Genomic DNA, 16386 nt, shown 5'->3' on the forward strand with positions numbered 1-16386 from the left:
GTCAAGAGACAATTAACAGAGGTGATGTATTTCCCACTAGAAACATCCTGCAATCCATCTTTGCAGGTCCCAAACACATGGCTTTGCCTTGCAGACCAGTTAAAGAGACAGCTGGACTTGCTACTGTAAGTGCATGATGGTGATTTGGCAGAAACCAACAGAGCAGGCAATCCTGTCCCCAGTTGTCTCTTTCAGCTGCCATGGTCCAAGAGCCTTCAAGAAAATACTCATGATGGCTGTCCAGCTGCTGTATCATCACTGAGCTTGGTGTCATTAAGAAGAAAAACCTATATAAGCAACAAAAGATTCTTCTCCTTTGCCAACCTATTTGTTGGACAGCATTATTTTATAAAGATAGGAAGTGTAGAGCCAAGAGGTTTTAATTATTTCTGTGCTTAAAAACACATGGGTTTAATCTTATTCCGTTGAAGGCGTGCTCGCAGCCATGAGTTTGTTCTCACCAGTAGAAAGAACAGGACAAGTCTCAGTATCTTTCTTCCCCCCTCACCATCTGTTCTGTGCTCTCAAGCTCTCCAAGGTCAAATCGTCTTTAGGGATTCAAATCAGAGATAAGATGGGGATGACATTTCTAATCTTTTTTTTACACAGGCACAGAATTTATTAGTTTTGGATACAAGGAGCTTCATTTCCAGCATGAGTGAAGTGAACACAGAGCCAAAAAAAGACCAAAAAACAAACCACATGTATCTCCATGTTACCTAGTTTGGCGGGCCACATCAGCCAGTGTCCCCAGTTGTAAGGACCAGAGCTGAAAAAGGGGATTTTAGACTGTATGTTGGACCTCAGATTCAAGAAGGGAAGATTTTTAAGCAAAGAACTTTCTTTCCAAAAAAAAAAAAAAAAAAAAAAACCACAAAAAAAAAAAAAAAAAAAACCAAAAAACCCAAACCACAACCGCAAAAGAAAACAGAAAAAGCAATAGAAATTCTCAGTTCCATTCCTGGCTCTGAGAAACTTCTGTCTAGCTTTAAGGGGCAGTGCAGTCGACTCAGAATACTCCTGAGAATGGTTATTAAAATAAACGAAACTGCAGCTAAGGGTTAGTCCTGCCAAACCTCCCCTGCCTACGCCCTGCACCACAAAGCAGCAGAATCCCTGACAGCGGAACCAGTGCCATTCCCACCAGTAGCATGATGCAGAGAAACCACACTGAAGCAAGTCACTGTTCTCCCCACACACAGTGCCACTGGTTTCGATGGGTTAAATGCAGTAAGAAAGAGGACCAGTGGTTTAAAAATAGGCCAGTCCATTTTTTCCACCATGTGATAGGAATGCATCATTCTACCACAGCCTGAGCTTGTAAAGGCTGTCATCAGCTGGCCTTCTCCTTGGTCTGAAGGAGGGCATTTTCCCCCTCTTGCAAACACAGCCCATCCATACCATAACTTGGGCTATGCATAAGGAATGAGAATTTAGCCAAGAGGCCACAAACAGACCTACAGACAGCCCTGACTGTGGTAATCTTTAGGCTGCCTGATTTGTTTCACTAGATTCCTTCATGAGAACTCCACAGCCAACCACCGTGACTAAGTAACAGCTGGCATGGAGGAGAGGCACCTGCCAAACTCTACAACTGGGATGCTTTTCATTGTTTACTGAGATGCCTCAGTTTATGAAAATAGGTTCCCATTTTCAACAGGACAGAAGGAATACAGGAGGCAACACTCAAGAATGCCAGGAGGAAACAGGCCCCAACTTTCACTGTGTTAATATACCCACAGAAGCATCTTCAAATCTATGAAAGAGGCGACCATGTTGTTTGGCTACCTGAAAAAATTTATATACGTTGGCTCAGAGGCAGAGTGAGCGAAACACTGAAGGAACGCTTAATGACCCCTTTAGAAGATAGTCTCACTTCACCCCACCAGAACATACAAAGAGGCTCCCTTCCAATGCACGGTAAAGGGGTGAGAAGAACAGCTGGGGCAGCATCACAAGCCAGAACCCAGCACCACTAAGAGCCAGAGAAGGTTTGCTGGAATGTAGGGTCTGGCTCACAACACCTTAAAGGTAATTTCTTTTCTCCGTTTCCCCCTTACAGGAACAGTTCTTGTAACCCCCGTAATATCTTCTGGGGAGTCACACAGATGTTAGCTTCACCTTAGGAAGGCAAGACAAACAGAAAAATAGAGTGAATTTCAGCAGCAATCCACCTAGCACTGATCTACTCCCTCCCTATATGGCTCAGGAGTGGGACAAAAAACCCAGATGTTCCACATGTACAGATGTATACTTCTTGAAAAAGCTACCATGTCTCCTTTTCATCAAAATTTACCACATATTTACTTTGAGGTTCTCTGATGATTTATGCTGCTCCCCAGTACATCTTTGCTCTGTGTCCCCTTCATGTGCTGATGATTCTTCTGTCCCTCCTCCCCCCGATTTTGCCCGCCTTGAGGCCCCTTTGGAGTGGCAAAAGTCAAGAACAGGCCTGTGGAGCAGCTGTGTGGCTTTACAGTCCTGCAAAAGAGTTATAATGGCATGGTTGCTCTTTTGTCTGCTTAAAAATCCAACAGGAGAAGTACCTTTCTAGTGAGTTTTGCTCCGACAGAGCAATTGAAGTGTCAGAGACGCTGGAGAGCTCCCAGCAAGCCAACTGAATTTATACTTGTTTCATTTTAAGAGGTTCATAACTGTAAATACTCAAAGAATGCCTAATCCAGCCAAAATCCAGGAACACTAACTATGTTGCTTACTGGCCTACAACAACATATCATTACCACTTGCCACTAACACTCTCTGTAGGAAGGAAAATATGTTTTATTCAGTCATTAACATTATATCATTAGGGAGTCCTCAAGTGGAAATCTGCTGCTTGCTAACTTGTTTTCCATGAGCTTCAGCAAGTTTTGAAAAAACAAAAAACTTCAAACAAACAAACCTGTACATGAGAAAACTCACTAGTCTACAACAAAGCTGTCATGGAAAAGATGTCATAAGTTAAAAACATTTTCCCTTTCTTAGTACCATAACAGTAAAACTACAGGAAAATACTTATGGATTGCAAACATATGTAAGAATCAGATTGTTCCCTCTGTTCCTTCACTTAGTAAGGATGTTGCTGTGGTCCCTAAGTGTATTTCTATATACAGATGTATTTCTATATGCTTGCCTTGTATTTTTGTTAAAAAATTCACAGCAAGTCTATTGCTAATGCAAGAGTAAGGCTCAGATGTTCTATTTCCCAAAAGTCAGAAAGACAGCTATGGTTCCTGCAGCGTTCTACTACAGGATCTTTGATTATTTAGGTGTGTTATATGCAGCAGATCAAAATGCTCTGCATCTACCTCCAGAAAATTCCTATACAAAGAAGACAGCAATTAAGCAAACACAAGCTTACTTATTTAACCATGAAGTCAGCACGGCTGTTCAGTTCTTATCAACAGCATTTTCACACTGCTTCATCCATAACTTAGTTACAGGATCAGTTCACCATTTTACACGCTACTGAACAAAACTTTCATTCCCCTCAGCAGAACAAGATTATGGAGTTCAAAGTCCCACAAGGCCTTTCTGACTGCAAGCCCATTCCCAGAATAGGCTGGAGTGGCCATGACTGTCACTGCTCCAGACCCCTGATCCTCCTTCACTTGGATCAGCCCTGACAAGCCATGCTGACAGGAGTTCTTCTGATTTTAACAGAAGTGCATGTGGTGTTCTACAAGCCCTGGCTCCTGGAGTCTTCACTTCTAGCTACAAAAAGCCCTTCTAACTGCAGAAAAGCCCTTGAAAACACAAAGCAGATGTAATGTAGAGGCATAATCTAGAAAGCAATAAAAACCACAAAGTGTAATAGCACTCAGATGTACTTGATTTTAAAGCCAACTTAATATATTCTGGAGTGGTTCTGCCTCTTCAATTTTTCCCCAAATTTTAAAAGCGAACACTATTAAATTTCCATGTTCTGAAGAAGTCTGCAGGAATGGGAAAGGACTTAAGCCAGAAGAACCAAAGAAAGCAAATTAAAAAACTAAAACAAAGTTTCCACAGTATCTCTTTTCAACTTGTCTGAAAGCTGTTTCAAAGTTCCTAAGAGGGCCATTGACGCTCCAAGGTTTTCAAATCTCACTTTGAGTTAGAAGTGATCACTCAGTACTTAAAGCAAAGTAACTTTTCTGACACATTTTCAGAGAACATTCCTTACACATTTTCTGTATGTTTGCATCTTCTCAGAAGAAGAAAATCATCAAAGGTTACCATGCAGTTTTCCATGCAGTTGTTTTTCCTCTACCTTTTTCCCTTTCACTTGAAGGAATTTTTAATAGAAGTTATAAATAGAAGAAATCTAATTATTTTACTGTAGTTCATTACGGATGTTTCCACATGTGACAAAACTTCCTGTATCATCAACATCAGAAACAGCCAAAGATCGCACAGGACTGAAACAGCTAAAACACTGTCCCTGCAGACTAAGGAATGCAAGCAGGATATTGTATCCTGCAAAAGCCAAACAGCAGGTCCCACCATCACACCTTTAGGCAAGGCTCCTTTCCTCTCATTCTTGATCCATAAATCCACACAGATGTTTTGAATGGAAACACCTGGCTACTGACAATGTATCTGGATGTCAGAACCTGTATGCAGCTATGGTGAATACAGTCACTTCTCGATAATTCCCAAACCCTTGACTGACATCCCATTTAATAAAAGTGGTGTCACTAAAGGAATAAACAGCATTTCCTTTTCAGCAGCCGAATCCTTGCTGCTCCTTTATCTAGGGAGGATTCTGTAAACAAAACCAACCAGAAGACTTGACATGGAAACGCTAGATATTCCTTTGTGCTATTGGTATACAAACTCAGTTTTGGCTTACCATGGATTCACTGATTAAGAGGAGAAGAAGAGCCTCTTCTACGTTGTCTTGAGGGCAGTATGCACTGAAAGACAGAACACATTTTTCTGAGGAAAGTCAAGAGTTATTCTGTCAGCCTCTTTCTCATTTCACAAGAGCAGCAGTAACTTGAACCATTTCATCAATAATTCATCTGCTAGGCAATACCTTCTTTTGCAGGTTCACACAATTAAAAGCTCTGCAATATATTCTAGATGAGCTATACTGACCCATAAATAGATTATTTCATTTTCTTAGCAAAGACAGCTCTTAGGTTAAGACTTCCTTCCTTCCTGTGAAAAAAAATCAAATACTCAAGGTTTAATCTTTTATTTTTCCAGCAGGTCTTTTGATGGGAGGTTAAAAAGAAGAACACACAAAACTACTACATGAATCAGTGACATAATTAGCAGTACCAAAGAATGTCCAAACACTCTCCTTCCTCCTGCCAATAAACAGAAATAAAAAAGAATGCTTACTTCTCTTCTGTGTACAGCTCGGGCCTCCGACAAAGAAGATTGCTAACATAAGACTGATCTTCCTTGTTGTTCATGAACTCAGGAAGAGGATCAGATAAAGGGCTCCAGTAACAGTCTTCACTGAGGGAATGGAGAAGTATTTGGGCTAGCTGTTTGGCTGCAGTCTAGAGATCAGTGAACAGTACAGAAAAAGACAAATCAATGAAGTCTTCTCCAACATGGAGGTTTCACCACTCCCCTTGTTACAACTTGGGAAGGAGATGTACCAACAACATGACATTACCACTTTTCAGAAAGCGAGAGTAGCTGAAACAGCTACTAAAACATCTACAGCAGAGGCAGTTTCTCCTCTCATACGGCCAGCCTCCTGCATCTACATGGTCTTGTTGCAATGCTGTAGGGAAAAAATATCCAAAAGGCCTGACAGCAAGGGACCCTTTGGCGAATGAAGACAACTGATGGCCACACGCACTGCTGAGACAATCTCACAAATACTAGTATATTAGAGTGTGATGGTACTCAGCCTCAGAATTTTGTACGCATGTCTCAGCCCAGAGGCTACTTTTGTATTAGGATTAAAAGATCAACCCTTTATCTGTTAATATCACTCTTCCTGCAGCCTTCTATAGCTTCATCTTGATACCGCTTCTCTCTTTTGCTTGCGATAACGAAGGAAGGAGAGAAGAGGGTTAGGAACTATATGTTGAGACAGCAACATCACATGCACAGTTTTGACCATCAAGTGGCCAGGGATCCTTAAACACTTGCTTTCTGGTTCATATGCATAGCTGGCAAGCTGGGCGCAAAAGCTGGCAAAACTATCTTTTGATTTCGTCCTTGTCCCCCATCCAACAAGTCTCTAATTTTTTGCACTCTAAGTAGATGAACATGCAAACAAGCACAGAGACATCAAAATGGATGCTATCTTCTATGAATTCCAAGCAGCACAGCACTCTAAGTTGTAAAGTAAATACTGCATGGAACAGAGGTAGGCTGAAGTATCTTGTAGCAGTACTTATAAATACTATTTTGGAACTTCTCTGACTACTGCATATGTATTTTATACACAATTTATATTTTGAGATACGTTATGAGGCCACCAAGAGTAATTTTTCTCTTAAATACCAGGATAGGTATGATTGATAAACTGAAACATTACTCCACTTGAGGTACGGCATCTATAGGACCAAATAAATCATACTGAGGTTAAAATTCCTGTTATTAGATTCAGAAAAATAAACTTGATTTGATGCAAGGCTCTTCATTTTCATCTACCTCACCACATATTCACTGAATTAGCCTAAAATGCAGCCACAGTAGTGTGCGCTGTTTCTTAAAACACCAGAAAAGGAGGTTTCATAGATGTACTTAGCAAATGGCAAAGTGATCTGTATGTACAATGGCGCCTCAAAGAAACACTGCCACACACAGATCCCTGGAAACCCCAAGGCCTTCCATGCACTCCTACTGGCAAGTTACAGAAAGCCGCCTGCTTCTAACTAGGCTTTTCTATGCTTTTTATAGCAAGTAACCATAAGCAAAACAGCCTAGGGCCCTGAAACATTAGCCAGTACCCTTTTATCATCTCAGTGTGTAATTATTTAGTCAGTTTTACCCTGAGGAGCCAACTCTCCTATATTTTTTCCTACAGTCTTAAAGGGAAGGGAAAAATTACATGCCAGCAACAGGAAGATCTCTACTGGTTCACACAGAAGTAGGAGTACAGTTTGTGATAAACCTTTCAAAACGCAAGCACCAAATACTTTTAGTGTCTTTGATTTTAATATACAGTACAGTAGCTGTGTAAATTAGCTTCACTCTTGTTTTGAATAAAACCAAACAAACCAGAACAGGCCAAGACTCTGATTTATGTTATTACTGCCTTTGGCTAAAAAAAATCATTATGCTTGAAGAACACTGTGATCCCACAAAGTAAGGAAAAAAAAAAAATAAAAAATCACGTGTTTCATGCTTGTTTAATTAAGCAAGTTCCTCCCTTTGCCCTCTTGACAGCTCTTTAAAAATAAGTAAGAAAATCAAAATGCTACTTCCAGTAAAATGGAAATCCCAGCAAAGCCTATTGGATGAGCACCTTCAGATTTCCCCTTAGGGATAAATCCCCTGTGGGTGTTGTACAGCTCTCTCCAGTTGCACAGGGAGACGAGTATTTGAGTCTCACGTTCTGTCATCGTATAGGAAGAGCAGATGGTTAGACTCATTTCAGTAAAATGATAAAAACAGGCGAGCAAGAAAAATCCCCTGAACCTGATCTCAATCTGGAAAAGGATGCAACCATTGGAGTGTTACTATTTAAGTCACCTCTTCCCTGCGCAAACTTCCACGCACATCTGTATTCTGAATTAGGCATATAATGTGATCCCAAGGCAATGAGAATATTAATTTCCAGAAGAGAAATTCCAAAACACATAGATCTGAGGAACCTAGGCAAAAAAGCACCCAGGATACCCTTTCTGCTTGCACTTTCGTTTTAGCTCTACACTTATATGTGAGCTAGATGCACAGTCAGTGCATTCATTGGAACCTGGCAATCTCCAAAATGCTGTGCAAACCCATGCCCACTTTCCTTGCCAAACTCCCCAGGAATTACACAAAACACAAAGCTGAACCAAGCACAAAACAAGTTCAGTTGTATCAATATCGATGATTTTAGGGCTGAAAAATTTTCATTCATGTTCTCAAGACTCCTGTCCTCCATGCTGTTGACCTCGTGGCCTCCTGAGTAACTTCAGCATAAGATCTCTTAAAGAGGAGACAGGGAAGAACCAGGTAAAGGTCTAACAAGTTAAACAGGCACATAAATAACTTTTCCCATTATTTCTTTACCAAAGGCACTCAGGATAACAGAATGCAGAATGCCAGCACCAACAAAACCTTACAATCACTCTGCACTTTATTGAAGGGAGTTTTACAGGAAAAGCACCAAAGCACTTGAGTCTTAAAAAGCACTGCTTGTTGCAAGAGCCAGAAGTACCTAATGCTTCTACTTGCAGATTGAGAAAGGCGTGCATGCACACACTGAAAAGCAAGAAAGAAAACAAGACATGATCACAGCACTGTCAAACTAAATACATCCCTATTTCTATGAGGGCTAGAAAACACACTGAAAAAAATCCCAAACCTAAAAGTAACCCACAGGCCCAAGTCTGAAGGCTCGGAGGTTTCAATTGGGCAGGTCTTGCAATTAAAAGCATCACTTGACACATCACTTCAAAAAAAACAAAGGCAGCAATCAATCAAGTGAGGACAAATCCATTTTCCATTTTTGTTCTTCTGCACTGCTCGAAAAACAGAGAGAACTCCTGCATAGCAGATTATCCCACCTTCCCATCTCCCATTCCCCTTACCATTTTGAAGGTCTGCGTAGCTTTTGTTTCCACAGTCCGTAATATTTCTCGCAGACTCCTCATTCCTTTCACAATATCTCTATGGGGAAGACAGAAAAAAGAATCATAAAAAAAAATCCCCAAAAAACACCTTGGCACATTGGAGACAACGTATTTTTATGATTTGCCAAAGCCTGACAACAAACTTGACATTCAAACAAACCCATGAAACAATTGCTGAGTGTGCAGTAGCAAGACAAGTCACTCTGAGGCACAGATAGGACAATGGCACTGAGTGAGGCAGCAACTGTAGCATGCCTACTCCAGATGGCTTCCTAAGAGAAGATTGCATTCACATTTGACGAACAGAGGGGACATTTGGAAGCCTTTCATAGCTCATATTTATAAAGCAGATGCTGCTTCTTAAAAGCATCCACATTTCCTCTTCATACACACAGATTGTACTTGTTTGAATTACATTGAGCTTACGTGATGCTTTTAAATGACGATTCCTTTTAGGTGGTGCTTAAACGCCTTGTGTCTGATGGTCCAGACACATGATGAAATTACAGTGGTTTAAACAGTTTATTATCAGACAGCTAAGCTGCAGTAGCTGCCTGCAAGCACAGCCTGACCTGCAATAAAAGAAGGTTAGGCAAGTAATGCATACCAGTTGCCAAATGGTATCTTACTCATACGATTGAGCACCAAGAGAGATTTGGAGAGGACATACTAGTTAGATACTTGCAGCCTACAAGCTCTTCAAGGCTAAGGACATGGCCCTGCCACCAAAGTAACTACAAAAAGGTTCAGCTCCCTTTCATTGCGGGGTAGAAGCTTCCCAAAGAAATACAAGCTATCAGGAAAGGAGCAATGCTGTACTGACATAAAGACAACCCGTTAAGCAGTTGTACTGGTACACTGACTGCCACTTCAGTTTATTCCAGGAGAATTTTCTGTGCAGACAAAACCTAGTTCTCATAGAATAATAACAAAAAGAAGCCATACACCAAAACAACCTTTTCTGTCAATCTGATTAAATTTTGAAGATAATGACAGACTACTCTTGTGCCCATGCACATGCAAACCTTCCTGCACTCCAGAATCAATGGCAAAAAAAAGAAGAAATTTTAAAAAAGTAATTATTTGGGGGTGGAGGTGTGTGTTCAGGGAATAAAATGCGAGCATGTATACCATCAATATTGGCTACATAAGATGCCACCCTAAAGCTTATGGTCGCCAAGTCACAGAATGCAAATGCACGTGGACTTACTTCCAGTCAATATTCATCTCAAAATTTCAAGCTCTGAGGCAATCTGTAGATTACCTAATTGTGGGCAATCTACAGACAAGCAACGAAGTAAGGCAAGAGCAGGAACACTGGAGACTTGCCCCTGTAGAGAAAGTCAGACGCTGTCTTTTTCCTTCCACTTTCTTCTAAGTAAAAAACATGCTTTGAATTTATCAAGGGGAAAAAACTCAAGGAAGTTTTTGTAAGTTGGACTTCAATGCTTTATCGAGCTCTCCAATTACAGGGCCAAGACATGAGGTCCTTTTCTGTGGGTCTAGGAAAGAATATACCCACAACAATGCAGTTCTGGACCTTAAACTAAGGAAAGCCATGAGGCACATGGCAATACTTATGCACATGACTAGTCACACCAAATCCAACAGAATTGTTCACATGCTGTTTATTATCAGATAGTCAAAATCAATAAATTCCCCCATCTAAACAAAATGCATCTGCCTAACTGCTCCATCAGTTATTGAAAACTACTGGCATTTCCTGTGCTTCCTTGGGCTCCTGAAGAGGCTGGAGAGAAGAGATACAGTGTATAACAGTTCTACATTTTCAAAAATGGATCTATTTTGATTTCTTGTTAGGATAATGGTATTTGTCTTAATAAGGTGTCAATGAACCCCATTAACTAGCATCAGAAAGATCAGTGATCACTTGCAAAGCCAATTAATTCCACATTTGGCACACACTTCGGAGATGAAAAACCTAGGGAATGTGCTAAATAGAGACAGTTTTGTTCCCAAAGAACTGGAGCACCATTTCAGTTCCACTTTGTAGACAAGGCCATAAACCAAGTTAAGCTTCACGGCAGAAACACCTTGCTCCAGGGAACAGGGAAAGGAAAAGGAAGGAATATTGACACACTGAAGTGAATGAAATAATAAATGGCAAATTGCTGCCCATCTGCAAGTAGTCAGGGTTGAAACCATGAACCACATGGCAAGCATCTAGGAACGCCTTCAACAGGAGGCAGCATTTCAAAATGGGCAGCACTAGCCACCTCCCAGACAGGCGATTGTGTGGTCAGGTTGTCTTGGAGAGCACCTGGTCCACGCTCCGAACTCTCCACTCGGACGTGCAAAGCATCTGACAGCAATACCCATTCTACAGGACCCAGGATTTGGTTTGGCAGCTTTTATATTGTGAACTCCATTGAACATTATTGAGCTGTGACAGGAGACAGAGCACACCTTCCAGCAGTCTGCAAACATAGCTCAGTACAAGAGTTTGTCTTTCCAGTCTACTGTTCCAAGCCAGAAGGCCATTTGAGCACACATTTCATATTAAGCATATTAATTGCTCTATCCATAATGATAAGGAACTTACTGTTCCATTAATAGATGTCCTTCATATACTAAATGTGTGCTTGAAGAGATTTTTTTAAATTAGGACCTGAAGTTAAAAAAAATAAAAGGAAGTATTTGAACAGAAATATGCGTACATAGATCAGTGGATGAGGATCCAACATAAACCCCCTGGAAATCCATTTGATCTTGTCTAGATCAGAAACTAAGCAATCTTGAGCCTCTGCAGGGCTTGGATAGAAGACTATCTGGAAATCCCAGGTAGCGTTGCCTCAAGCTGTGGCATCTTAAGTGAACATCAAATCACGGAAATTAAATGAATTGAAAGAGTCCGTAGGCCCCTACTGCACTGCTAAGATGCCAGAAAAAGAAATAAGGAAGAACAGGATGTGAAAAGCACATGGGCATTCAACTGCCTTGGGTTTAGCCACAAAGGTGCCAAGAGAGACATCTAAAAAAAAAAAAAAAAAAAAAAAAGAAAAAAAAAAGAAATGTGGTTTAGGATTCATTTATAGCTAATTAATAAAGAGGAACACAGAAAATTGTGGGCACAAACTGTGACAAAGAGCACCTTGAGTCCCGTTGATCTGGCTTGGCATGAAAATGTGTTTTGTTTGTACAAGTACCCTGTTAATACAGGGTAATTAATTACCAGTCTGTGAATCAAAGCAGTCATATCATATTTATGTCATGTTGTTCAGTTAACTACAAAAAAATTTCAAGATACAAGCTAATAAATACACTGTTTTCTATACAAATTGCTGGGGAAAAGTATTAATAATGAACCAGAGTGGACTGTGGCCTCAGAGGTCTGCAAAGACAGTCCCCCAACAACATGGGCACCAGAGCATCACGTTCTTCTCCTTATTCATTAACTGTTGAAAGAGTTAGCCACTAACAGATGGAAGAGACCATCTTGAGATGACTACATGGCGGTTTGCAGAGCCACCTCTCCAGGAGAAAGCAGTACCTGAAGCACACAAACAGCAGCAACACCACTGCCTCTGACCAGCTCCTTTTGCCCAGGTTTCTAAAAAATTCATACTCTCTCTTTAAAAAGCTGTTCATGCATAGGCACAAAATGCACCCGAAGGAGTCAGCCTCAGATTCTCAGACTCCTATGAATGAAGATACAAGACACTATGAGGCACATTAGGGTTTCCTAATGGCAGCCTAACAGAAGTAGGGTGCTCAAAGTAAAAAAAAAAAAAAAAAAAACCAACAAACCCAATACAAAACAGAAGCTTAGCACTTATGTAGATCCATCCAGCACGCAGTAAGACTCGCTCCTCCCAAATTACCAGCCGCAATGTCCTGGATAAGGTCCTAGATTGTGAGACTAAAGGAGAAATTACAAGAAAGCCCACAAATTCCTCAGAAGACATGAACAGGCTGGCAGAGACTGTCCTGCCTGCCTCTGTACATTAGATTCTACTGTAAAAGAACATATGTATGAAGTTACTCTTTCAAAAAGTGCCCTTGCAACAGAAGCCTATAAAGTTTGAAAAAGGGAACTGAGCACTTTAGAAAGCTGATAGGAGAAGGGAAGCAAAAGAATTCTGTAAGCTTTCCCTACTAGGCATTTTCATCAGACTTTTTCAAACTAATGTAGGTCCTAAGCTGAGGGATCATAAGGAAATCCAATTTCTAGTAAGTGCTTAAATATTTGTTTTTCAGAAATTCATTTTCTTCAGAAGTGTCCCATCCAGAGCTTCCAAACCCAACCACATCCTCTAGAAAGCTCTGTGTTGGTCTTGCCTGTGGAACCTCACACATACTTCAAGTGCCATTAAGAGAACAGCACGAGTACAACCATTACTCCACATAGCTGAAGCCTGTTTGCCTTAAAAAAAATATCAAGAGCATCTTGACCAAAGCACCCGTAACAGTATAAAGTAGTAATACCTGTTCAATACTCTGAAAGGAAAGGCAGTAAGAAATGAGTCTAATCTTCACACATCCACATCAGAGAAAAACAAAAAAACAATGACCACTGGCTGTCTCCTATGGTATGACAACATCTGCCAGGCTATATTCTGCTATTCTGCATCCACAGCATCAGCACTGCTCGCTAGAAAAATAAAATATATCTTCCTTGGGATACAGTAAGGCAAACAACTGCAGGAAATGTGTCTTCAGCAACACGGCATTTTTAAGTAAACATCTTATTAAAAGCATTTGGGACTTCCACAGCTGCAGGGATTGCTGCTCAACATTTGAAAGGGAGACCAGACCTTTGTTTTGTACTGCCTGCCTTCCACTGCACACTGCAAGAGAAAAGGGCATCCCTGACTATGCTCTGAGAAGAGCATGCCTGTTCCTCAGCAGGAACAACAGCATGACAATACCACTCACATCCCTCTACCTGGTAAGACAAGAATAAAGCAATCACTATTTCTTCCGTACACGTGTTGCTGGGGAAGGACATCCCACCTGATAGGACCTACCACTGTCAGCTTGAGCATTCATCATCCAAAGCTTACTTCCTACCTGAATATGCTGGAAGCAATAAGAACAAAACTGTTCCTTTGAGTTGTTCAATATCAGGTGGAGAAATTTATTATACGCAAGAAGCATCCTAAAAAGCTCCTTCCCTCTTCCCTGCTCTTTCCTTAATATATCCCAAAGCTACTTATGCCCTCTCGTGGCAGAAATCACGCATTAATACCAGCTGGGGGGGCAGAGACAAGCTGCAGAGTCCCACCAGCCTCCTTTCCCCCACACTGAACCTTTCATTTCCCTGGCTGGTGTTTCTCACTTGCACTGGATGAGGCGAGGAGCGCGTCGGACTCCATTCCTGTCCCTGCCACGGGAGCTCTATCACACCAACTGGGATGCTCTTTCATCAGGAGACAGCTACAAAGAACATTTTGCTGCTATTGCAGCAATTCAGCTTATAATCAAAGCGCTGCTTAATTCACACATGTATTTTGATTCCAAATTGTTTTCCTGTACGGGTTGTTTTGTTGGGGTTTTTTAAGGCCATCATTAAAATAACATAGGAAGGGAGCAAGCAGCGCCCACAGTAATAGCTAAAACAACACACTGGATATATTGAACTGATGAAGACTGCATTTTAAACGTTGCTGAATAAAATGAACGTGAGTTTGACATTCAAAAGGTGCCTAGAGGACATCAGTGCCATATGTTCTAAATGAGATTTTATTACATAGTTAATGAGTTTCCTGGCAAGACCTCAGCTTTCTGTTCACCATGAGAATGGCAAAAAGCTAGGAAAGCACACGCTGTGCCACAGCTGGTCAGCGACCAACTCACCTGGGAAAACCACGTACCTGGCCCCTACTGCCAAGAAGATACTGAGACTACACCTTACACTTACAAGTCCATAATTTCTTTACACATAAGCTTGTAGTCACCTGGGTCATTTCATGCCATCTGGGCTTGACGTGTTTGTAAGCCTTTGGGTTAAATAAGGCTTACCTGAAGGCACCTCTCATGGATATGCTTACGAGTACAGCTTCACTGTACATGCAGGCTTTTAATGAAAGAAATGGGGAACAGAGGCTATTCACAGCTGCATTTAAAGTCATTATTGGAGGATTAAAAATCCTAAAAAAAAAAAAAAAACACCAAAAAAACCCAAAACCCTAAAAAAAGAAAAAAAAAAAAAAAGTTAAAAAAAGTATAAATCTTCTATAGAAGAATTTAAACTTATTTTTGCTGGGATTCCTCCCTTCCCAGTTCTCTTCCTTTCAACCTCCCCTCACATTTTGCTTTCTTCTCCATTTTAGACAGCAGGAAAAGGAGGAGAAGTTAGGAAAATGAGAGAAAATATCTTTGACTGGGGGTGAAAGTAAAAATCCCAGCCAAAATTAAATACTTTCGAAGATGGTTTGCATAAAGTTTATAAAACTTTGACCAGCAATATAACCAAGTTTATAAAACTTTGACCAGCAATATAACCAGCAATATATAACAGAATCTGATACTGAGAAATTCAGTATCAGATTCCTTGAGAACAAATGGGATAATATGGTACAAGAACAGAACTAGGGAAGGATGGATTCTTATAAGTACTATTTACATATATTGAAGAGACACTCTCCCTGTGTTGCAATCTCTCCATCAGCTAAACAGAGTTGATTTATGTTTTGAAGACACATCCTGCTTTAGGCAAGTGTGACCTCACTGACGTCTTTATTGTTGTTCTTGAGAAGGTTTTCCTCAGCTGAAATTCAGTGTAGGCTTGCAGAAGCCAACTCCTCCTGCCCTACCAAGGCTCACTGGGAGCATATTATTTCAGAGGCATAATACACAGCCCGGAGCAGCATTGTTCCCACACACATTCTCTTTCTAGTAAAACCACACAGATTTGAGGTATTGATTGGGACATTTAAGACCTTAAACAAACAAATGAAAGAAACTACCCTTAAGACTTCATTGAGCTCTAAACCAAGCCCTGTGGCTGAACATTTTAAAAGCACATGACAGTGTAAATTCCACTCTCTCTTTACAGTCGAACTCCCCTCATCCCCACAGGGAACAGAGCTGAGTCAAGACAAAAACATTGTTCTGCTCCACCCTACTTGTGGGTCTGGAAAAACAAGGTTTAGCACTCTTAAGAGCGTCAGAAAGGAACAAATATGAGAGGGGAAAAGACATTGAAGGGACCTGAGGTGAGCCAGCTGGAAAAAAGTCACAACAGAACACATACATAGAAATAAGCCTTCATCTGTTCTGAGACAGAACATGCAACATTATTTATTTTTCTTAACATCTGCATCCACCTACCCCTTCTTTAAATGAGTCACGTAGGCACTCTGTAGAGCTGCTTCCAGGAAATAGGAAAGTTCAAACTCAGAGTAAGTCACATTGCTGCCCTTGATACTCCTTGAATGTGTGTTGTTTAAGGTCTGTGAGGGGAGGAAAGAAATACCGAGGATTACCGACAACTGTTTAAACTAGTCAGTTCCTCATGAGCCAGAGGCATCTTCAACAGTAAAACGGTAGCTTCTGCCATCAGATTCCTTCTCAGACTACTTGAAAACTTACCTTCACTACCTAGTCAAAACCCTTTCAAAGTTAACCAAAATAAACCATACAGTGTCTTCCACTAAATATTCTGCATGGAATATGACATTTGAAA

General features: G+C 40.8%; 1 protein-coding gene across 4 annotated transcripts in view; it reads right to left on the bottom strand.

The window, feature by feature from the left end:
• TTC7A (tetratricopeptide repeat domain 7A) overlaps positions 1 to 16386 on the bottom strand; it is a 171408-nt gene that overhangs the window by 134703 nt on the left and 20319 nt on the right. For all 4 annotated transcript variants that reach the window (XM_030498813.1, XM_030498811.1, XM_030498812.1 and 1 more), the window contains 4 exons: positions 16032 to 16153; positions 8697 to 8775; positions 5332 to 5495; positions 4835 to 4898 (listed from right to left, as the gene is read on the bottom strand). In XM_030498813.1, coding sequence (XP_030354673.1) covers positions 4835 to 4898; positions 5332 to 5495; positions 8697 to 8775; positions 16032 to 16153 — 429 coding nt within the window. The remainder of the gene's footprint in view (positions 1 to 4834; positions 4899 to 5331; positions 5496 to 8696; positions 8776 to 16031; positions 16154 to 16386) is intronic.

This window comes from Strigops habroptila, chromosome 10 (assembly GCF_004027225.2).
Source record: "Strigops habroptila isolate Jane chromosome 10, bStrHab1.2.pri, whole genome shotgun sequence".
Taxonomy (NCBI): Eukaryota; Metazoa; Chordata; class Aves; order Psittaciformes; family Psittacidae; genus Strigops; species Strigops habroptila.